We start from the raw sequence: 24,599 nt of genomic DNA, 5'->3' as shown, positions 1-24,599 counted from the left end.
ACTCAATATTTGTGAACCCAACACCGTAACTGGCTCCGATGGAGTTCTTGAAATAAAGTCCACTTCTGGAAACTTTTTATGAAAGGAAATCATAAATGCTGCAAATCTTAAATAAATCAAATGGACCAAACATTATTAACAGAGCTTGTGGATACTTAAAATATCTGTGCTCCAAAGAAATTGCAATGCAAGAATTACAAGTAATTTACCTTCGGTAATGATGTATCTGGTAGAGACGATTCTAGCCGCAGATTCCTTAACGTAGAATTATCCCCAGGCGTGAGACTGGACCCGGAAAACTTTTTTTGCCCAGCGTCTCTGCGCGCTGGGGGCGGTACCACGCGACTCTGCTCCGATGTCCTCCGCGGGCGTGACGTCAGCGAGGTTACATAAGCCTCACCCGGCGTGCTGACATCAGTTTGCTTCGGAGAACTTTTCCGTGCCACAACGCGGAGCCATCAAAACAAAACTGAGGAGAGCATGGGAACAGTGTGCGAAAAACCCAGAGAAACAAAAAATAGATAGAAACAAAAGGTGAGAAACATCACCAGGTGGCACAAAGGCGCCAGAGCAGCGAAGCCATAGCAAGAAAAGTGCAAGCACCACTCCGTGGAACCACCCTGCAAGCCAAGACGAGAGCCATCCTGGAGGCACAAGCATGTGAAAGCGTTGTGACTGAAAGAGAGAGGGTCTGCAGCCAGAACCACAAGGGGAAGGGCCAGGGGCCCGGAACAAAGGAGCAACAGCAACCCATCTCCAGACTACACCGCCAAGGATGGCCATACCTCGTGAAAGGAGCAGGAGGTCAAGGACAGAGACCCATCCATAGACTACAGTGCCAAGGAGGGCAAGAACCTCCGAAAGGAGTAGGAGGTCAAAGGACAGATAATGGAACCCCCAACGAAGAAGACCGGTGGGGATCAGAAACTCCAACAACAGAGGGAAAGATCAAAAGTTGGCCCTCACGCTGGAAAGAAACCAGCCGGAGGGATGCCTGACCAGAAGAAATGAAGAGGACACCCACAGAAGACAAGCCACCCAGAGGGGGGCGACTGCAGAAACCCAAGCAGAGGGTCCTCGCAGAACGGGGAGGAAGGTCGGGTCGTGAAGGATTCTGCGGCTAGAATCGTCTCTACCAGATACATCATTACCGAAGGTAAGTAACTTGTACATCTGATAGAGGCTACTAGCCGCAGATTCCTTAACGTAGAATAGATACCCGAGCCATACCCAGAAGGGAGGAGGGCCTGCAAGAGCCTCCCCACCAGGAGAGACACAGGGCCCCCGCAGGGGACATGTCACAGGGACAAGAAGGGAAAGGCCAGTACATCCTAACCCCCAACAAGAGATAACTGCCCAACACCCCGCAGGGGCAGACAGCGCCCAAAAAGCCTCAAGGAACACAAGGACCACCTCAACCGCGAGGGAGAAGAGGTAGAACCGGAGGTAGGGCCCACCTGAAGAAACACATACACAGTGACAGAAAGAGCTGACACACTCCCGCCACAAGCAGCGGACGAGGCAGGGACGGCTGCACCGCCAAAAGTGCAGACGGAAGCAGAAAGGCACAAGAGAATACATCAACGGCCACAATGGTGCAGTAGAACTAACAGGCCTCCACTGGCAAGCACAGCCAGCAGCAGACAACACCATGGAACGGTGCACCCAGTACAAGCCTGACGACAGCCGAAGGCAGATGCCAGGAAGGTCCAAGAAGGGCCAGTACACGCCCAAAGGGAGGGGCCGGCACACACTGACCCACGAATGAAGGGGAACCAGGCAGAAGAAAGACCGGGACGGAGCAAGCCATCCACCAGAATACAAAAACCAGGGAAGCCAGCCACCCCCCCCCCCGCGCCCCCCGAACACCAGACAGAGGACCAAGGCGGACAGGAGTGCAAAACCGCACAACGCAAAGTCGCAGACAGCAGCCAGACCAGGCTAGCGACACACCAGGGCGCAATGCAAGCTACTCCGAAATCATCAGCAAGAAGATCGCATTTGCGACATACTGAGATGCCATGGAGAGCAGAAGCCCTCTTCGGAAAAAGTTTCTGCAGCAGAGGACAAACCGAAAGACCTGCGGAGAAAACCGCAGACGGCTTGCCAAGCAGCCAATAAAGAACACACAGAAGGCCTAATCTCAGGGCCTACACGGTTTACTAACAGTCAAACCACAAGTCAAAAAAGGTGGGCTGGACCAGCAGCCAACAGCGCCGAAGCCCTAACAAAAGGATCTGAAGGCACATCAACCACACAGAACACAACCAGGGCTACTCGCTACAAAGCCCCAGGAAACATCTCCCAAAACCCAGACCGACTTACCGGTCACTGCGGGGGAGGAGGAGGAGGACAAAGCCCCGCAAGAAACCTCTGAATGGCAGAATCCGCAGGGGCGTTGAACAACAGAGCGCCATCAAAAGGAAGGTCCACCAACCGTTCCCTCACGTTCTCCGGGAACACACTATCCCGTAGCCAGGCATGCTGAAGAAGCCATGGTACGACCAAGCACCTCCAAAATGTCCAGAGCCGAGCGAAGAATAAATGCCACCAGCTCCCGGCCATCCAAAACATGGTGCCTCAGATCAACACAGGCACCCTTCTGAGAAGCGGCAGACATAAGGGACTCCACTGAGTCCCACAAGCAAGAAGTGGCCCTCGCCAACACACAAAGAGCGTTAAGGGCCCGCAAAGCCGCACTGGTGGATGTAAAGATATTGCGCCCCCGGGAATCCAACCAGCGGGCCTCCCGTGACAGGGGAGACAACACCGATGGCAGGGAAGGAAAGGCAGTCTGTAAAAGAGGGCCCTTGGTAGAGGGGTAGAGGGAAAGACAGACAGGTTCATGTGGGGCAGGACGGTGGCGGTGCAGGAGGGGCTGGGGCACCGGGACGCCTCCAAACCCTCCAAAAGAGAAGTGTGGAGCGAAGCGAAGAAGCAGCTTCCGACCACCAGAACCCTGATGGAGGACCTCCAGAAGATGATCCATGGGGAAATGGGCAGCTGGGTCGCCCATGCGCAAGATCCCTGCGGCAGGGAAAGCAGCTCCTCTGTGGGAGACGGCTGAAAGCTAAGGCGGCCGTCCCCCGTCCCCCAGTCCAACCGGAGGAAGGAAAGGCCAAGCCCAAAATGGGGGAAGGAGGCCCGAGGAATGGGGAACCGGAGGCACCTCCAGCGAAGACTGCGGGTGCGGCGAAGAGCCGTCCTTGGAAGACGCCGGGGAAAAAGCCACGACGCGGTGGCCCGTCTCCGGAGAAGATGAAACCAACAACCGCCGAACCTCTGGAGAAGAGGGGGAGTCCGAAGACGAATCAACGACCCGACGCCGGCCCGGCGCCCTAGAGTCCGTGACCGGTGTCAGGTCAACGTCGACCGGCACCGAAGGGGACGCCGGAACGACCTCCGCCACAGTGCCGCAGGAGACCGGAGCTGGTTCGGAGCCGGGGCGGCTAAGTAACGGTGCCGAAAAGGCGTCGACTCGACCTCCGACGATGCAGCTGCCTGCGGGGAGGAACGAGGGGGGCCCGGGGACACGCCAGACCCCTAGCCGGCCCCTGTGGCGCCGCCAGGGCCAGCAGCCGCCGTCTGCCCAGAAGACCGAGGGGGACTCTAGGACACGCCCCGAGCCCCGGCGACACCACAGGGACCCCCCCCGCAGGGGTTTGCAGCGAGGCAGAGGTGCTGTGTTCCGAAGGAGGGAACCCCGAAGGGCCCGCAGCCCGATGGCACCACATCCTCCGAACCTGGATCCGAACCTGTCGGCGCCGGAGCCGCTGGCGACGCCGCAAAAGACCCCGCACGCGGCAAGGGATCCGCAGACGTCCCAGGAAGAGAAGGAAGAGCCAAAGAGGCCTGCAAAGCCGCCGCATAGGCATCCATCTGGGCTCTAGTCGCCCCTGCGCAGGGGAACGGCGGATAGGGTGGAGACACGAGGGCCGCACCACCCGCGGAGATCCCATGGCGCCAACAGGCCGGGGACCGGGCCTCGGGGACAAACTGCAACACTTACTGACAGGTGAGCGACGCCCTTGCGGCCTGGGAGAAGGACGATGTCGGAGATGACGGTTTTTAAAGCCGTCCCCGGGGGACGGGCGCGGTGACGATGCAGACTGGGACATGCGCGCCGACAGGAGTTTCATCCGGCGCTGCCGCCGGGACTTCGGCTTCATTTGCTGACACGCCTCACAGTCTGTGGAGTCGTGGAGCTCCCCCAAACACCACATGCAGATGGGGTGAGGATCCGTCACCGACATTTGGCACGCGCAAGACGAACACGTCTTAAAGCCCAAAGGCATTTCCACACTGTTCCCAAGGAAATTGTCACAAAATGGAAATAGGCCTGAAACGGGCCAGGAACACAATTCGGATCTGCGTTGCACGCGGAAAAGAAGAAAACTGATGTCAGCGCGCCGGGGTGGGGCTTATGTGACCTTACTGACGTCACGCCCACGGAGAACGTCGGGGCGGAGACGCGTGGTACCGCCCCCCGGCGCGCAGAGATGCTGGGCAAAAAAAACTTTTCCGGGTCCAGTCTCACGCCTGGGGATAATTCTACGTTAAGGAATCTGCGGCTAGTAGTCTCTATCAGATACTGTCCTGCAGAGGCGGAAAAAGGGAACCAGTGAAGTGCAGTGAAAACCTGCTTGCATGAGAAAGTTTAACTTAAAACCGTAAAGCATATATTAAGAATTGTAGGTTTGTTCTCTGAAGTCAGCATAATAGGGTGTAGAAAAACTCCAGAGGCCAATGAACACAAACAAAGATGGGCTGATTGGTACACAATTTATCGGCCTCCTTGGCTCTTGGAAACGAGCATTAAAAATGCAATAGGTCTTGCCTTTCATTAAGTTAAAGCCATTTGCTTGGCTATACAATACCATTAGCAAAGCAAATGGCTTTAACTTAATCTAAGGAGAGACCTATTGCATTTTCGCTGCTCGTTTCTATTTTTTAATAGGGTTGCATGGGGCAAACGTCGACCATGCACCCCAACCACAATCCAGCACCAGAAACTTACATTCCTAAACGCTGCTAGCTCTTTCGGCAGACATGATAAAATGCGGAGCTATCTGGCACGAACCCTGGTGCCAAGACCAAGAAGCAAAGGGAAGATATTGAAAGCAGAGGGTCACCCATTCCCCGAGATTTCAAGAACAAAACCAATTACACACAGGGACACTGACAAAAGGCATGTATCAGCTCATTATAGCACACAACGGATAAACACAGGAGAACATGTCTTTCAGAGAGCTACACAAGAATAACACAATAACAATAAATCGGGCATTGGGAGTGCACACGGGGGTGTTTCACGCTTGTAGGGCCTCAAAGTAGTGTACTAGAAGAGTTACCCTTTATTGAAAGTAGTGTGTATTAGCCTATGAAAGATGTGTTAATAATTTCTCAGAATGCATCTATTTAGAAGTTTTTGGGGATATGCAACATGTTGCCTTATGGCTATGCCAGTGCGCTGAAGGTGATAACAAAAACACAGCTTCAGGAGAGGAAACCTGAAGTTAGGGTGCACTGGAAAGAGGAGGGAAACCTTGTCTGACATTCTTCAATTCTGAACGCTGGTCTGTTGGCATTTAGCATAAAACAAGACGAAATGGATTCGTTTTTAGAAGTAATATGCAACAAACAAAGGATTATCATTTTCAGATGATTATAATTTTGTTAATTATAATGTCAAGATCTCTTTGTTCTATGTAGTCTCTTAATGTAAGATGCGTACCTGGAGTCCACTTTTTACCACTTGTCTATAACACTTTATTTTCAAAGCTGGCACTTTAATAATTCTGTTTAAGGCAGTTTTCAACCGAGTTTACTCTGTAAAAAAGATATTGATGAGTTTTGCTAGGTACAAATCAGAGTGTTTTGGTATAGATGTGTCCAAAGAACAAACAAGCACTGGGAATGCCGATAGATTAGTCAGTGATAAGTTTAGGCACTCAATAATTTATCACAGAGACACTGTGTCGTCCTTCTAAAAATAAACACAAAATATACAAGCTCTCAGCATTGCGTAAAGGCAGCCGCTTATTTATAATTGCATCGCGCTTTCAATTGAAGTGAAAGCGCGATGCAAAAATAAACACGCGGCTGCGTTTTGCGGCCCGCCATGGGACGTGAACTGTTCTTTACAGGGCGGACACAAGATGTGCACGCGGGGACTGGCTTTACTGGCGGCGAAAAAAAAGTCCCCAGTGTATCACGCCGCCAGTAAAGCATCCAATCCCCGCGTGCAGATCTTCTGTCTCGTTTGTCTCCCCGCTTGCACGCTGGAATCGTATCGATTCCAAAAGGCCTCTGCATGGCAGAGCAGCGCATGCGCTGCTTTCGCCAGGCCGAGACCTAAAAAGGTGATATTCTATAAGTAGTTAGCCAATTGATCAACTAACCTACTTTCGCATCCTGCCAGTGAGGTCTGGAACGTGGGTACGTTTTCAAAATAATTTAAGACACGCTAAATCTAATGTTAGCAACTCCTAAGATTCCCCAGATTGAAGCAAGAGAAAGGAAACCCTTCACTTTAGAATGACCCGCCACAGAAGAAGTAACATTTAATTCACTACTAGTCTGTACACTAACCATAAATACTACCTGAAATATGCCTCCTCAGTGAACACTGCTCTCAAGACTTGTATGTTGGCCAAAGCAATTTTGAGATTTACAAGTAACAGCCACGACATGTCTACCTTCCTAGAATTATTCCTGTTAAAAGCATCCTTCTAAACAGGGTGGAAATATGGGGCAACACAGAATAATAAGAGTTAGTGGCTGATGCCCAAGGCTACCCCACCCTCCCCCAACCCGTGTAACAGCTTTTTTCACACTCCTGATGAGCACCCAATATTCCAAATGAAGACAACTGTGGCCTTGCTCCTATCATCTGCTGGACAAAGCCCTTGTCAGATGCCCAAAGCCAGACTGAAGATTTAAATTGTTGTTCCTAATATTTAACAACACCACAAATAAGCAGTAACAGTAAAAGTCAGACTGATATTTTATAGGAGCTTGAATTACAAATGTGGACTATGACTGAAAGCCTTTGAACCTGACTGATGCCAAAGTGGAGTTTTAAAAGTAATGTCACATGTGTAATTAGACCTAATTTTCAGTGGCACGGCACATCTATTCTTTAATCAAGGCAAACAGGATGGCAAAGATACTACATTGATAGTCGGTAATGGCAGCACCATCAGAGGTCCCGCTTTGAGTTGACTTAGCATGCTTCTAGTTACTCATCTTTGTCTGAGAAACCTGGACACCATCCAAAATGACAGAAAGAACTAACTGTACCCGTCTCTCCTTCTCGGAAAAGAGGATCAGAAAGATAAGGCTCAATCAATTTAGAAGTCCTGCAAACACCTCCAAGACCCCTATAGAAAGAGTGGTCAACAGTTCTTTTTTTTGTTGATTGTACTGTTGCCATACGACTCCATGCCAGGAATACTTTTATGCACAGAACATGTGCTGAATTATGGATCATCATATGGTGAAATGTAAACACATTTACCTCTGTTTTATGTTTAGGTTCTTGAATCGACCCTATCTAAAGGAAGGTGAATATGTCTTATTGCGACACTTTGCCCTTCAATGATTACATCTTACCATAGCTGCCATTGGCGTCGGATTTGTAGCTGTACTTTGGGGAATCGTCTGTAGCATCCAGCCCACGGGTGCGCAGCTCTTCAATGGCATAGATGTCCAGCATGAGCATATCTTCATCACCAGCACCTTTGCCTTGAGATTTCAGCTGAACAGAAAAAAACACATACATCGCAATATAAAAAGACATGCAAAAGCCTTCAGAATAGGAAGAGCATTTGGTGAAGGAGAAAATGTTCAAAAACTATTGAACACCTGATAAAAAGCTCGGCAATAGCTAGATAACAGGTCCAATATATTCCGCACATCAAATATGGTCTAGACAACTGAGGACAAAGGAGCAAGAGAAACAAACATGATATCCAGCAATCGAGAGCAGTGGTTCTTAACCTTTTGACTTTTAGGGCCCTCCGCGGAATCACTACTCGAATCTGGGGTCCCCAGCCAAAGCAATTTCTATAATCTGAATCTCAAAATAATGTATAAAAATACAGAAACAAGTACAGATCAAACAAATACATAAATTATTAAATATATAACCGAGTCCATAGGCAAAGAAAATATACAAAACTCAAAATGTTAACAGAAGAATGGAGGTTTTCCAAATGTAGCTTTATTTCTAAAAGATCAAGCAATATGCTAGACTTTAGCTTTGCCTTTTTGCACTGAATGCATGCTCTTTTTTAGTCCACATATACCATTGTTTCAACTGAGGCCATCAACTGTCCATACTAGACTGTTTACTGTACTAGCACTGCTCCCACAAATTACTGCTTAGGATAACAACTTATTTATTTATCTTCAAATTTCAAAGTCCTTCACATCTACAGAGCAATCCAATATTTTTATTTAACTTTTTTTTTTTAATGTCTATATAGAAAATTATCCTTCTATTTAATTTTGTAAGCAGTTGTGGACCCTCTGGTTACGTGTAGCACACCTTCAGGTGTCCACGGACACAGGTTAAGAAACACTGCTCCAGTATAAATTGGCCCTAATAACAGACCAGTGGTTTCTCAGAAAAGTCACACCTATGAAACATGCACAGTGTACAACACAAAGGCAGTACTCTATTAGACCAAGAGAGCATTACTGATCATCAATGTCTGAGAAAATAGTGAACAGCAGTAATCTGTGTCGGTGCACAGATATATCGTTTTTTTTTCCGACCTACAGAAATAACGAGCTGTAAATATCGGAGGGACAGAATATCGACATCAAGAATATCGGTGACCAGAATATCGACCTGAAGGTGAGAAATATTGTTTTTGTTAATATCGAAGTTAGGAAAAATATCGATGTTTATATCAGTGTTATGTATTTTAGTATGTATTTTATATATATGTGCTCCACATTTTTTGTTATGTTTTGTAAATTTTGCGTTTTAGTACCGTAGCAGGTTGTGGGTTTATAGGGGAAAAGGTTGGGAAGTAATTCAATTATAGTAAATTAAATAATTTTTAGAAATTATTAATTACTTTTAATTAAATTTTGCATTTTCGTTCCGTAGCGGGTTGTGGGTTTATAGGGGGAATAGGCTGGGAAGTAATTTAATTATAATAGAGTAATTATGAATTTTTGGGTATTTAATAATGTATTTGTTGTTAATTGGTAATTATTTTTGATTAATTGATAATTATATTAATTGTGTTAATTTAGTTCAGGAGTGGGTTGTGGGTTTATAGGGGAATAGGGTGTGAAGTAATTTAATGAGATTAAAGTAATTATTAATTTTAATTTATTGGTATTCATAATTAATTGATTGTTAATTAGTTATTTAATTAAAACAAATATTTAATTTACAAGCATGTTAATTGTAACCCTCTGCTATCCAACACTTTCCCCACAGTTATACTCTCTGGGGTGGGAATAGTAAATTTTACCCCTACGCTATCCAACACATTCCCTACTGTTGCACTGACTGGAGTGGGAATAGTAATTTTTACCCCTACGCTATCCAACACTTTCCCTACTGTTGCACTGACTGGAGTGGGAATAGTAATTGTAACCCCTACGCTATCCAACACTTTCCCTATTGTTGCACTGACTGGAGTGGGAATAGTCATTTTTACCCCTACACTATCCAACACTTTCCCTACTGTTGCACTCTCTGGAGTAGGAATAGTAATTTTAACCCTTACGCTATCCAACAGTTTTCCTACTGTTGCACTCATTGGAGTGGGAATAGTAATTTGTACCCCTTCTCTAAACAACACTTTCCCTACTGTTGCACTCTCTGGAGTTGGAATAGTAATTTTTACCCCTTCTCTAAACAACACTTTCCCTACTGTTGCACTCTCTGGAGTTGGAATAGTAGTTTTTATCCCTACGCTATCCAACACATTCCCTACCGTTGCACTCTCTGGAGTAGGAAAAGTAATTTTTACCCCCACGCTATCCAGCGTTTTCCCTACTGTTGCACTCTCTGGAGTGGGAATAGTAATTGTAACCCCTACGCTATCCAACACTTTCCCTATTGTTGCACTAACTGGAGTGGGAATAGTAATTTTTACCCCTACGCTATCCAACATTTTCCCTACTGTTGCACACTCTGGAGTGGGAACAGTAATTTTTACCCCTACGCTATCCAACACTTTCCCTACTGTTGCACTCACTGGAGTAGGAATATTAATTTTTACCCCTACGCTATCCAACACTTTCCCTACTGTTGCACTCTCTGGAGTTGTAATAGTAATTTTATTACCTCCACTATCCAATATTTTCTCTACTGTTTTAGTTAATGTAGTGTACAATTTATTTTAATAGGATTAAAAATATTGTAATTTTTCATTTGTTATATATATTTTTTATCTTTTTATTTATATTATTGTTGTATGTGTATATATGTATTTATAATTAATAAAATGTTTTTTAACAATTGATAAATTAAAATAATTGTTTATGAATATTATTAAGTATATATATTATATTTTATATGTATATATTTAATTTATTTTACATTATATGTACTACTTAGCTATTTTAAACATTTTAAAATATTTTAACTGTTTCTTTTAAATATATGTATTATTTATTTTACATTATTTTTTTAACATTAAAAAAACGATATTTTTAACAATGATATTTGACGATATTTTTTTTCGATATTTTTGTACTTACTATGATGTAGATAGGATTTCGATATTCTTGACTTCAATATTTTTGTCACAATATTTTTGTACCTCGATATTGTGGTAGTCGATATTTTGTCAGTGATTAATCTGTCACCATGACAACAAACAAAACGGCACAGTCGCTTGGTAATGCGGACTCTTTCATGTAAGGAAATGGCCAGAAAGTTCAGCGCTCTCATCACTAATAAAGAGTGAGCAGAAAGAACTTGCATATTCTTTGTGTCCCAGACTAGGCATGCACAGTTTTAAAGATCTTTCAAACAGACATCACAGTTGTGACTTCATATCTAATAGTTAGATCAGCAAACAGCAAGTTAAAGTAACACTATTCTATAGAAAGCAGAGCAAACTGTACCCATCCCAACGTCTCCCAAATCCACCATGGTCATATTGCATTATCAGAAGCTACCTGTGCTGATTTCCGCTCTTCCTCAAAGCTTTCCATGTCCACAACAAGGCCACGCTCTTCAGCAATCAGACCAGTCAGGTCCACTGGGAAACCATAGGTGTCGTAAAGCAACCATGCTGTATCACCTTAAGGCAGTAAAGGGATATAATTTTAAAATGCAATATAATAGCAGCAGCCAGACCTGTCATAGAATGCAGTCCAACAGGCAGACACATCCATTGTGTGGGAGGTGAGGGAACACAACCTTTCACATGACTGAATGGTTAAATACCTCTAATCCCAGTTCTCATCATTTGCATTTTCCCTGAACTCAAAGAGCACAATATACCAGAAGATAAGGAAGGTCACGTTAAACATTTTTATTTTTGAAAATTAATCCTTGAAGTAAATTTGACAAGAGAATGAAAAAAGTTGGATTTTGTATACAATTACATTCAAAAACTATATTGAAAATCCGATCTTAAACCTGCCTATAAACAAAAATAGGAACATTAGCTGCTAACATTTCTCTTGTGGAAATAGCTTTGATCCAACCAAGAAGGGGAATACAGGTATTTCTGAAAACAGAGAAAGTACTGCCTCGCTATGTATCGCATGGAGGATGTTAAACCAGTGAGGAAAAAAACTTAATTTACCATCAGCAGGTATGAATTTGTTTTTATATATTTCGTTTTCAGTACGTTTTATGACGATTTTAGACAAACATCCAACACAGAGGTTAACATTGCCACCTTAGTTAGCACCCCATTTTCATAAGAACTCCATCTACCCTAACTACATCAATCACTCAACTATCCGCCCACACTAAACTCCCTCCTTGTCAGCCTCTGATGTTACATCTTGATGCCCAATGGGGAGGGCATATCAATAGGAAGGCCAAAGCCACTACCACCTCTGCCAAAGGTTTTGCTTTAGCAGATCTAACACCAGCAACCTCTTGAGGCACGTTAGCCTTATAAAACCACGTTTTGGCTGGGTCACCAAAACATTCCAAACTTTCAAGAGTCTACCCTTATCCCAGGCATAGTAAAAGTCAACTTAGAGTACCCCAACAAATACTGTACCCTATGCTGCCAGTACAAGCCCCTAAGGAAGGGAAAACATTTAAAGTAACTGGATACAGTATATGATGAAGGAAAACAAAAACATAAATTCACTGAAAAAAAACTACAGTTAAAGATAAGTTTTGCTTATGTATGGTTCTAATACTTTAAGGGCTAAAATATGAAGTTGACTTTAAAACAGTTAAAGTACTGTTATAGTTGAAAACCAAAACAAAACACTGAAATTCTTCACTCGTTAGCGCCGTGATCCAAGACTCACAACAGCCATGCAAACCAAATACAATTCTTATCAACTCACAATATTTGCAACCAGTAACATCTAAAAGTTCAATGTAATAAAACACATACTCAAACCAATAACTAATATTACATTCACCCCTGTCCCTTTCATAGCCTTAATGGTAATGTGATGTGAATTATCATATCCAAGATTATTTTGAACATTTATGACTGCATCTATCATATCAAGGGTATGGTCGTGAACATTGCATTTAGTGAGCGAGTTATGGCTTGCATGGCAGTTGTATGAGCAGTGCTAACCCTAACTTGAATTATATGAACATGTTACTAAACTTTTGTAACACCTTTTCTTGTAGAGACTATCTAACTGCAGATTCCTCACCGTGTGAACTTCCCTAGCGTCAGACTGGATCAGGAAGATTTTTATAGTATCTCCCTTGCGCTGCAGTACGTGGCATTGTGCGGCTCCGCGTTAGGTCTGTCTCACCCTGGATGGGACGTTAGGGCCAATATATCTGCGTCACCTCCGTGCACTGCCATAAGTTTCTTTCTGAGATTTGTCCAAGCCTTCAGATGTGAAGCCCATAGACATCAGATTATGCCAGAGTGCAGATTTCTAAGTTTGAAGTCTTATGAATGTTGTATGAGTTTTTCCACAGAACTGGGAAGGGGTGGGTGGGTAAGGAATCTGCAGTTAAACAGTCTTTTCATTAAAAGGAGTTATCAAAATAAGTAACTTGTTCCGTCTGATAGAGACTTCTATCCGCAGATTACTCACTTTTCAAGTAGATACCAAAGCAATCCCTCCCCAGGCGGTGGGTCTGTAAATGACTCAAATCAGAAAATTCTGCAGGACAGATAAGGTAAGTGCCGAATCACCAGATCTGGCAGCCAACGCAATAGTGCTTTGTGAACATGTGGAGGGACACTCACATAGCAGCTTGACAGATGTCCAAGACTGACACAACACGCGTCAGAACAGTGGTAGCAACCTTTGCTCTGCTACAATGAGCATGCAAGTCTTCTGGGGACTGCTTCTTGGCTACCCATAGCAGATTCTCATGCATAATACAATCCATTGGTAGATGGTTCTCTTTTGTACCACTATCCACTTTTTGCATATAGAGAAGCCCAAAAAAAGTTGATCTAATCAAAGGTTTCTGGTCCAATCGATGTAAAAACTGAGAGCCCTCTTAGGATCATGTTGGGGACGCTCCTCTTCCTTGGACAGAAGAGGTAGGGCGTAGAAAGACAGCAAAGTAAAGGATTATTCTATGTGGGATGGCATATGTACCTTTGGCAGAAAAGCTGCTTTTGTAGGGAGGACCAGTTTGTCCTGAAAGATATGCAAGGTTTCTGGACAAACCAGGCCTGGAGTTCACTTAGTCGCCAAGCATAGGTGATGGCAAGGAGCAACAGTGCCTATATGGTCAAAGGAAGCATGGGACTGCTGTGCATCAGTTCAAAAGGAATGCACATCAAATAGATGAGAACCAAATTGAGGTCCCAATGCAGAACCACAAATGGGGTTGAGGAGAAGTGGAGAATCCCTTCAGCTTCTATAGATACAGAGCCTCCTGGCACTTGACCCACGGCGCCACACCACCCTGTATTCTGCAGTACCATATGGCGGTTGGTCATATGTGTGTTATCTGTGAGAACCTATACCTATTCTTTCCTGATGGTCGGAAGAAACACCTCCAGTACCAAGCGAATCGCCTACAACTCCAACAAGTGGATATGGAGACTGGTCTCCACCAGATATTAGCGTCCTCTGATCTCCACCTCTTGCAGATAACCTTGATGACCTCCCAAACTCATAATAATGCATTCATCACTATCAATAGTTCTGAGTGGGGTAGGGTGATGGGTCTGCCATGGTCCAATAGCGGCCATGCAGCCATCATTACATGCCCTTTCCTAAGCACCCTCCATTGACACCTGGATGGAATCTAAAAGGTTCTATTGGTGCTGAGACCACTACGACTTCACATTACACTGGAGATCCCGTGTGTGCCACCTGGTGTGGATCACAAGCCGGATGTAGGAAGCCAAGAGTCCCTCTCAATGAGACCCAGGTCAAAGACTGGGACATTTGGATCAAGACCCAAATGTCCTGGCCTCACTGAGACGGAGAGAAGGCTCACAAGAGCACTCAATCTTGGTTGGCTCCGATGAAGGGTATTCGTTGAAGGAGTCAGGTGAAACTGTGGCACGTTGGCAGAAAAGCCCAATGAGGTCAACAAGTTGGCTGTCGTCTGCAGGTGGTTTACGACTTCTTGAGGTGAGTCCACCATCAGCAACCAATAATCTAGGTATGGGAAGACTGATATTCTGAACCTCCGCAGATGGGCTGCAACCATCGCCATCAATTTTGTGACACCCGAGGTGCACTGGTAAGGCCAAAGGAGAGCACCGAGAACTTCCTTTCTGAAACTGCAGATAACGACTGTGGGACTGCAGAAGAGTGATGTGGAAATAGGCGTCCTGCAAGTCAAATATTCACATCCAGTCTTATTGATCCAGGACAGACCGAATTTGGGGCAGGTTAAGCATTCTGAACTTGTCCTTCTGAAGGAAGGAGTTCAAACTGAGAAGACTTAAAACAAGGCAAAGGCCTCCATCTTTTTTCTGCCCCACAAAGGTTAACAGGAATAACAGCCAACCTCGATCTGAGACCAGCACCATCTCTATTGCTCCCTTGACTAACCTTCCCAGTGGACAAGTGGTCCTACGGAAAGTGTTGTGGTGTCGGTTGCATATCCAAGGGACGTGACAGGAAGGGCGGGTATGAACCGTGTTCCACAACCTGGCGCGCCCATTGGTTGGATGGTATGCGCCTCCACCCCAGGAGGGGAAAGGTAATCCACCTCTCACCAGCCAAGCGGGTGCTGCTGAGGGACTTAAAGTTGTTTTGCGGCAGCTGCAGGAGTGGGGTGTGGAATTTGATAGTTGCCGCAGTGGGACCTAGACACTGGAAGCCTGATTCCCTGCATCTACCTTGAAATAACTGAGAGCGGCTTCTGTTGGTTAAGGTACATTCTGGTGTTACCTCTTGATATCCCCTCTAAAACCTCAAAAAGGGCCAATTTGCTGGGGGAACTGGTGCACCAGTGTGGCGAGCCCAGGAAAACATTTCCATGCCTTACTGTCTTTAAAATGCCGTAGGGCAGAATACGCCTGGTCTCCGAACAGATGAGTCCAATCGATTGGCATATCCATCAGGGACTGCTGAATTTCACTGGAGGATCCAGTTGAACAAATCCAAGTGTGGCACCCAAGCATCACAATGGTGCAGACTGCTCTACACAGACAGTTAGTGGCGTACAGGCTCAATCCAATAGAGTACCTTGCTGCGTCTTGTCGATCTATTCACAGACCTGAGGGCAAGACTGACCAAGGAGGACCTTCTTTTGGTGAATACCTCCATGTGTTTTGAATTCCTGTCTGGCAGGGCTGGTTGGAAATGCACTGGGGTTCAAGCGGCTGGTGGAGGCCCAGACCAGCATCAGATCTGTAACCTCTGACTACTGAGGGATCACAAAGAGTCTGCCGGTCCACCTAGCAAAGCCTTCCAATAAAAAAACAGACCATTCTGCACTGAAGGGAAAGACGGTGGCTGCATTATAGAATTAAGTGACCTGGCTCTCCACAGCCACCGTCCAGACACATACTCCAACTGTGAAAGGTGCAGCCCCACCCCTGTAGTCCCAGGAGCCATAGGGAGCAGAGTGCAAAATAAGTCTCCACCAATGGCTCCAACTTGCTAGACCATTCTTCTCAAATGTCCTTGAAGAGACCCACACCCAAGACAAAAACAACACCCCCGGGTTACACACACACTCCACATTCAGAGAATCTTCCCTTCAGGGTTTGACCTCAAACTGAGCCTTGACTCCAGGTCAAAGAAAGCCCCCCTCCCCCCAAAAGAGCAATGCTTTGATTGAGCACAAACCTCTTCCCAAGAGGGTTGGCTACTCCTACTGTTCCCAAAGCATCTCTGTCCAGAAAGGCATCTTTGGTGGCAGAAACTCCTAAAGTTCCAGATGTAGACTACTGATGCCAAGACACTAAGCCTCAGCCCTGACAGAGCCTTTAGCCCATCTCGCAACAGAAATAAACACCAAAGCCAACCTCGAAATCCGACTCTGCCTTGACTGCGAGCGAGCCACTTCTTTAAGAAGACAGACTTATAAAGTGCAGAGGAGAATATATTTACACCCAGACTCTGGCCATATCCTTACATAGCCTTCTCCAACTGGCCTAATACATACAAAGAAGCACTTTCTTATTTTTAAATCGGCAATTTCAGAGGTGATTCATGTGTGCCCCATACCTAAAAAAACAGCCTATGAAACCCACACCACCATCTGCACTGTCACTTACATACTGACCATGCCCAGCTCAGTCTGTACACTTACTGAGACCAGGACCAATCTGTAGATCAGCCAGACCCATATGAGTGCCAAATTCCCATGGGCGATGGAGGTGCCCCATGGCGCGACTATAATGTGGACCCTGCAGATGATCAGTCTTTGGAGCCATAACCAGTTAACCCATCCTAACCCTATGACAACTGCATGCCATGCGGTCATCCACAAAGTGGCAGAGTACTACAAGGGCAAGAGGATGTGGCGTAACGACCAGAGCTGCCAACTTTGGAGCTGAGGATCCAGGTTTGAGACTCCGCATCGGCTCAACATCCTGCGATTCTGGGAAAATCACGTAATCTCCTTTCATATGGACAGCGCCTAGAAACCTTCACAGGGTGATTAGCTGCACTATACAAATCCAAGTATTATTATTATCAGCAGCAATGCAAGTCATTGCCAACATACAGCGAATATGTAACTTCAGAAATAACTTGCCTTATTTAACTCTTTATAGTGCTATTTCTAAGAACATGTATTATTAATAGTTTAAATGAACACACATTGAAATAAAACGGAGCTCTCAGTACACCCTGAGCTGTGCCTGCACTGACTCCTACTATTCAATTACTGGGACCCACAAATATAGCTCCTGCTGTGACAGATGTGAAGATTACTTCTTCTGGTGGTGCTTGAGGAAAGCCTATTCATTGGCTGGTGCCACTGCTTACAAGGCTTTATTAATTTCTGTAATACTGCTCTTTAAGAAATTCACATTGCATACCCTGCCAGACAATTGAAAATACTGAAAGGAATATGCTACTTACCAGTATGCATCTGTTCTTGGCATGTAGAGCTGCAGATCTATACACTGTGCATATATCGCCATCTGGTGTTGGGCCCGGATGTTTGCAGTTTGTTTTTGTTCTTGGAAAGTCTTTGGAAGTCACGAGTTCGGTGACTCCTCCTTCGGTCCGTACTGCGCATGGGCTTCGGCTCCATCCTCAGATTGTTTTTCGCCAGCAGGGAAAGATGGAGTGTAGTGATAACAGTAAAGAAACCCATGTGTGTTATATCTAAATAAGATAGACTGGAACGGATACAGGTAGCTGGGTGGGCGTGTATAGATCTGCAGCTCTACATGCCAAGAACAGATGCATACTGGTAAGTAGCATATTCCGTTCGAGGCATATGAGCTGCAGATTATACACTGTGCATAGATTATATAGCAGTACCCAACCCTAGCGGCGACCACCGGTATCCGTTGCAGTGGTTTGAAACAATGTTTTTAGTACAGCCTGGCCCACACTAGCTTGTTGTTTGGTTTGCACATCTACACAGTAATGTTTTGTGAAAGTGTGCGGTGTTGACCATGTGGCTGCTTTGCAGATGTCATCTAAGGGTATGTTCCCTAGAAAAGCCATGGAAGCCCCTATCTTTCTTGTAGAGTGGGCTTTAGGTGGAACAGATAATGTTCTTTTTGCTTTGTGGTAGCAAATTTGTATGCATTTTACAATCCACCTAGCTATCCCTGATTTTGAGATGGGGGTGCCTTTATGAGGTGAAGAGAACGAGACAAACAACTGTTTAGTCTTTCTGAAAGATTGCGTTCTTTGTATATAATAAAGCAAGGCCCTTTTTACATCAAGTGTATGTAGAGCTCTTTCTGCAACAGATTGAGGTTGCGAGAAAAAACCCGGTAATTCCACTCATTGATTGAGATGAAAGGGGGAAATGACTTTGGGCAGAAATTTTGGATTTGGGCAAAGTATAACCTTGTTCTGATGCATCTGTAGAAAAGGTTCTTGTATAGTGAACGCTTGTATTTCACTAACCCTTCTAAGGGAAGTGATAGCTACCAGAAAGGCTGTTTTCCATGTAAGGAACTGTAGCTCACATTTATGCAGTGGTTCGAAAGGCGGTCCCATCAGCCTTGTAAGAACTATATTTAGAGTCCATACAGGTGAGGGTGGTACTCTGGGTGGGATTACTCTTTTAAGGCCTTCCATGAAAGCTTTAATGGCAGGTACTCTGAAAAGTGATAAATGCTGCCTGTTTTGCAGGTAGGCCGCAATTGCTGCGAGGTGTAACCGGATGGATGTGTATGCTAGGTTACACCTTTGTAGATGGAGCAGGTAACATATGATGTGCTGTATGGATACATCTAAAGGGTTAATTGTGTTGCTACGGCAGTAGATAACAAATCCTTTCCACTTTGCAGCATAGCATGCTCGAGTGATAGGGCGTCTGGCCTCCCTGATAATGTTCATGCAATCAGGAGGAAGGTTAAGGTATCCAAATTCTAAGATTTCAGGAGCCAGATCGCAAGGTTGAGCTGAGCTGGGTCCAGGTGCCTGATTTCTCCATGGTTCTGAGTTAGGAGGCATGGAGACAGGTGTAATTTTTGGTGTGGTACCACTGAGAGTTGTAGTAGTGTGGTGTACCACGGCTGCCTGGCCCATGTTGGAGCTACTAGAATGAGTGTGAGGGAGTGCTGCTGTAGCTTCTTTACCACTAATGGAATTAGCGGGAGAGGTGGAAAGGCGTATGCAAATTTGCCTGACCAGTTCATCCATATCGCATTGCCTTTGGACAATGGGTGTGGGTATCTGGCGGCAAAGCTTGGGCATTTTTTGTTTTCGTGGGTGGCGAAGAGGTCTATTTGAGGGTGCCCCCACTTGCGAAAGAATGGGTGAAGAATTTGTGGATGAAGTTCCCATTCGTGCATTTGTTGCGTCTGTCTGCTGAGCAGATCTGCCATGGTGTTTTGTATCCCTGGGACATGTTGGGCCAGGAGAAAGATTTGTTGCGGGATTGCCCATCTCCATATGCTCTGTGCTAGTTGAGAGAGCTGTGGAGAGTGTGTCGCCCCCTGGTTTTGAATGTAGTACATTGCAGTCATATTGTCTGTGCGAATGAGGACTGCTTTGGCTGAAATTTGCATTTGAAATGATTTCAGGGCTAGAAAGATTGCCAATAACTCCAGATGGTTTATGTGGAGTAATTTTTGTTGTGGTGTCCATAAACCTTGCACTGTGAGGTGTAACAGATGAGCTCCCCAGCCGGAAAGCGATGCGTCCGTTGTTAGGATTACCTGTGGAACCAGGTCCAGGAACGGTCGACCTTTGGAAAGGTTTGTGGTGTTCCACCACTGCAGAGAGCGATGGGTGCGACCGTCTACCAACACCAGATCCGTCAGTTGCCCCTGGGCCTGGTTCCACTGGCGTGCTAGGCACTCTTGGAGTGGACGCATCTGGAGTCTTGCATGAGGCACTATGAAAATGCAAGAAGGCATCATCCCTATTAGCTTCATAAACACTCTTGCTGGGAGAGAGTGTGGAAGAATGAATCTTTGACGCAAGGCTTGTATGCTTGCGATTCTGGCTGGATTGGGGTAGGCTATAGCTTTTGAGGTGTCTATAGTAGCACCGAGGTATTGCTTTGTGTGAGACGGCATCAGCTGGGACTTTTGGTGGTTCACCGTGAAACCTAGCTGGTGAAGCAGTTGGATTGTAGTGGCGGTATGTTGCACACATTGGTTGTAGGACGTGGCTTTTATTAGCCAGTCGTCCAGATAGGGGAAGACGTGAATGTGTTGTCTTCTGAGCTGTGCAGCCACCACTGCTAGGCATTTGGTGAATACCCTTGGTGCTGTTGTGACCCCGAAGGGGAGAACCTTGAACTGGTAATGTTGGCCGTCTACTACAAATCTGAGGTACTTTCGGTGAGAAGGGTGTATTGGTATATGAAAGTATGCGTCTTTCAAATCCAGTGTGTTGAGAAGATCGTTCTGACAGAGGAGTGGAACAACTTGTTGGAGAGTTACCATGTGAAAATGGTCTGAATGTATGTATGTATTTAGAGGACGGAGATCTAGAATGGGTCGTAGAGTCTCGTCTCTTTTTGGTATTAGGGAGAAGACCCCTAAATTTTGTTGATTGATGGGGACTTGCTCTATAGCCTGTTTGTGGAGGAGGGAGATTACCTCTTGTTTGAGCAATGTGGCATGTTCTTGCGACATTGTGCGGTGCCTGGGTGGAATATTTGGGGGGGTGGATGTTAATTCGAGACAATACCCTGAACGAATAATTTGGGTCACCCACTTGTCTGATGTGATGGTCTCTCAGACGTGAAAGAAGTTTTGTAGTCTGCCCCCGACCGGAGTGGAATGGTCTGGGGGGAGAGGGGGAAAGTCATTGGGTGGGCGGTGTGGCAGAGCGGGCGGTGTTGGTTTTGCCTCTGCCCTTATTATGGTTTCCTCTATATCCGCCTCTTTGATAACCCTTCGTGAAGGTAGACTGAGGAGGGGACTTGTAGGATGTGGAGGCGCTATCGGAGGAGTAGCCCCTACCAGTGCCTCGAAAGGAGGAGCGGCGAAAAGAGCGCCTAGGAGTGTGGGACTGTAGTGCTCCCATAGACTTCGCCGTATCTGTATCTTTTTTCATTTTTTCGAGGGCTTCGTCTACTTTTGGGCCAAATAAGTGTTTCTGGTCAAAAGGGTGGTTTAATATAGAGGCCTGTACCTCTGGCTTAAAACCTGAAATTCTGAGCCAGGCGTGGCGGCGAAGTAGAACACTGGTGTTTATGGCCCTGGAAGCTGTGTCTGCTGCGTCCAGTGCACATTTTATAGAGGTGTTGGTGATGGTTTTTCCCTCTTGGATTAGTTCATGAGCCCTATTTTTATATTTTTCTGGGAGATGTTGCATGATAGTCTCCAGCTCATCATAGTGCGCTCTGTCCTACCTTGCCAACAGCGCTTGTGTGTTGGCTATACGCCATATATTGGCAGCTTGTGAGGCAGTGCATTTCCCTGACGCGTCTAGGAGCTTGGACTCCTTACCAGGTGGTGGAGCCTCCCCTGATGACTGAGAATTTGATCGCTTCCTAGCTGTGGATATCACTAGTGAATCCAAGGGTGCAGGTCATTTAATTTAGGCAGGATCTGTAGGGGCGGCCTTATATTTCTTTTCTATTCGGGGGTTTAAAACCCTAGCCCTGACTGGGTCTTTAAAAACCTCAGTTGCATGTTTGATGACCCCTTTAAGCATGGGTAGTATGGCAGTAGATTTATCTGCTATGTCAAAGGTGTCCAGTAGGAAGTCTTCCTCAACTGGATCAGCGTGTAACTCCACCCCATGATAATGTGCCGCCCGTTGTAACAAGTGGTGTAACCCTAAGGAGTCCTCTGGTGGGGATGGCCTGGATGGATAAAGATCATCCTGAGGTGCATCTGGGACATCTGGGTTGTGATAATCATCCCATGGGTCAGGGGATCCAGGAGGGGTAGGGTCTTGTGGGGCATCTGTTGGATAATAGTATGGGTCCCCTTGGTCATCATGGTCTGGAGACGGGGTTGGAGAGCGATGAGGCAAGGGTGGAGAAGGTGGAGGGGGCGGAGATGGAGAGGGTGGAGGAGGTGGGGAAGGTACTCTGAAAGGGGATGTAGCACAGTCCTTCCTCTTTGGAGGTGGAGGTGGAGCTGGTTTGTCCAAATGTCTTTTCTTTGAAGACAAAATCAAGTGTCCAGTCTTTGGATCCTTTTGTTAAGGTCTTTTGTAAAGGATCTGGTCTGAACAGCTCCTCCGGCACCGATTGATCTGTTGGCGCCGATGTTTTCGGGGCCGACGGCTTTTTGGGTTTATCAGTGCAATGCTTCTTTGGGGCCTCCGATTTTTTGTTCGGTGCCGAGACAAGTTTCGGCACGGGAATATCGGCGCCGAGGGATTTAGGTTTGGTCGGCGCCGAGGGGCCAGGTTTCGACACCGATGGCTTCGGTACGGAGCTTGGTGTGGGGGTAGAAGTCTTCTTCGGTGCCGAAGGGTGTTTTTCGGCACCGCTGGTAGGCTGGCTCGAGCTCGAGCCGCCGGAAGGCTTATGATGCTTTTTCACCGGGCCCGAAGGTGGGGTGATGGAAGCGGTTTGTTTGGTTTTGCCTAGGCTCGGAGGCGAAAGCGTAACCAAAGCCTTTTTGGGCTTGGGCGTGGGAGGAGGTAGAGTACTCACGACCTTCTGCGCCGGTGTGATCTCCTCCACGTCGGAGTCGTCGGCCTCGGAAGCACTTACGAGGTCGTCTTCCTGTTCGGTGTGCTGCTGCCCCGGAGCTTCGACGTCGTCCCCGAAGAGGTCAGGTGGAGCCGAGGTCAAGGAGTGCGCCATGCTGCGTCGAGCTCTTCGGTCTCTAATAGTCTTTTTCGATCGAAAAGACTTGCAGGCGGGACAGTCTCGGGCCTCGTGTTCGGGAGCGAGGCAGAGGTTGCACACCTGATGTAAATTGGTGTGGGGAAACTTAGACCCACATTTAGGGCACTTCTTAAAGGGAGTCCTTTCCATCGGCCGAGACCGGAGTCGAGATAGGCCCGAAGGCCGATGCCTGGAATCGAAGAAGTGCCGACGAGAGAGATGAAGAAGATTATTTTGGTCTGAAGAATCTCGATTAACGAGGATTTTTCGTCGAAGGTCGAACTGGAAAAGTTCGGAACCGGAGCACGAAGTATTACATCAGAGCCCGATGGTGGAAAAAAAACAATCTGAGGATGGAGCCGAAGCCCATGCGCAGTACGGACCGAAGGAGGAGTCACCGAACTCGTGACTTCCAAAGACTTTCCAAGAACAAAAACAAACTGCAAACATCCGGGCCCAACACCAGATGGCGATATATGCACGGTGTATAATCTGCAGCTCATATGCCTCGAACCCATGATTATGCATGAAAGATTAAATGCCAGGGAATACTCCTTCCCAAACAAAGCATCACATCCCCAAATTTTTCACTTTTTAAAATAAATGCACCATTCTTCTGACAGTCAGTGGTCAAGTCTGCCAGATCACACACCTAGAAGGAACAAATTGGGGACTAACCTGGGATGGTTTTGCAGTCTCCCAGGCTCTGGATCTTCCGGTCCAAGATTCTGCGCCCCCTTGTGAGGGTTTTTAAAAACTGCGTCTCCTCTTCATTAATGATGTCCTTCACCATGTCGGGGTCCTTCTTCAGCTCTGGGAACGCATCACCCTGAAACAGACAAGAAAAAAACATGAAAAGAGAAACCGATTTAGAGTACGGGATTATGTCTGCAAAGGGAAGGCCATGGAAAGGTAAGAAATATTCTCGGTGAAGAAAAGCGCAAATAACATAACCAGCACATTAACTATGCAGATTACATACACTGCTGGAAATCTCGCAACAACTGTAAAAAAAACCAATATATGCAGGCATTTGAACAGCTTAGTATTATGTTATGATCTTGTGAGGTGAGTGTATGCTCTTTGGATATGCTATGGGATTGTCGTCATACCGTTTTACTCTTGTTGGAATGTGTAGGCGTAGGGTAAAACGGTGAGGGTTAAATGTGGGGAGATTTGAATATGGACAACTGTGAAGGTGGACGTTATAGCTGTTCCTCTATTCCTGTATGCCGATGCGAAAGTCTTTAGAGAAAATAAACTACAAGGAAAGAAACCTCTAAAGCCACTGGCTTATTTCTACACAAGGGCGACTAATGCTACTGATTCCTGGAATTTCTACTTTGATTTTTTTTCTTATTCTTTACCTTTCGCTATCTCTACTCTTGCCTCCCTTTCTATTCTTTAGTTACGAGATGCACTGGGCAATGGCGATGTGCGGGGGCTACAGGGGGTGCACTGCTTCTTCGCAGCTGCCAATTCCTCGACAGCTTACAAAGGGGAAGATTCCTCGTGTGCGATGCAAGGGGGGGGGTCAATGAGAGTGATGCGCGATATGGGTGGGAAAGCAGAAGAAAAGGTCAGCAGGGGG

General features: G+C 46.2%; 1 protein-coding gene across 1 annotated transcript in view; it reads right to left on the bottom strand.

Annotated features, from left to right (window-relative positions):
• The window catches only part of AARS1 (alanyl-tRNA synthetase 1), a 294,909-nt gene that overhangs the window by 96,242 nt on the left and 174,068 nt on the right, over positions 1 to 24,599 (bottom strand). Inside the window, exons 9-11 of the mRNA XM_085638756.1 lie at positions 23,687 to 23,837; positions 11,155 to 11,279; positions 7,615 to 7,759 (exon numbers count right to left, since the gene is read on the bottom strand). Of these exons, the coding sequence (XP_085494882.1) occupies positions 7,615 to 7,759; positions 11,155 to 11,279; positions 23,687 to 23,837 (421 nt within the window). The remainder of the gene's footprint in view (positions 1 to 7,614; positions 7,760 to 11,154; positions 11,280 to 23,686; positions 23,838 to 24,599) is intronic.

The sequence above is a fragment of the Triturus cristatus genome, chromosome 12 (assembly GCF_964204655.1).
Source record: "Triturus cristatus chromosome 12, aTriCri1.1, whole genome shotgun sequence".
NCBI classification, from domain to species: domain Eukaryota; kingdom Metazoa; phylum Chordata; class Amphibia; order Caudata; family Salamandridae; genus Triturus; species Triturus cristatus.
This window is presented reverse-complemented; position numbering and strand designations above follow the sequence as displayed.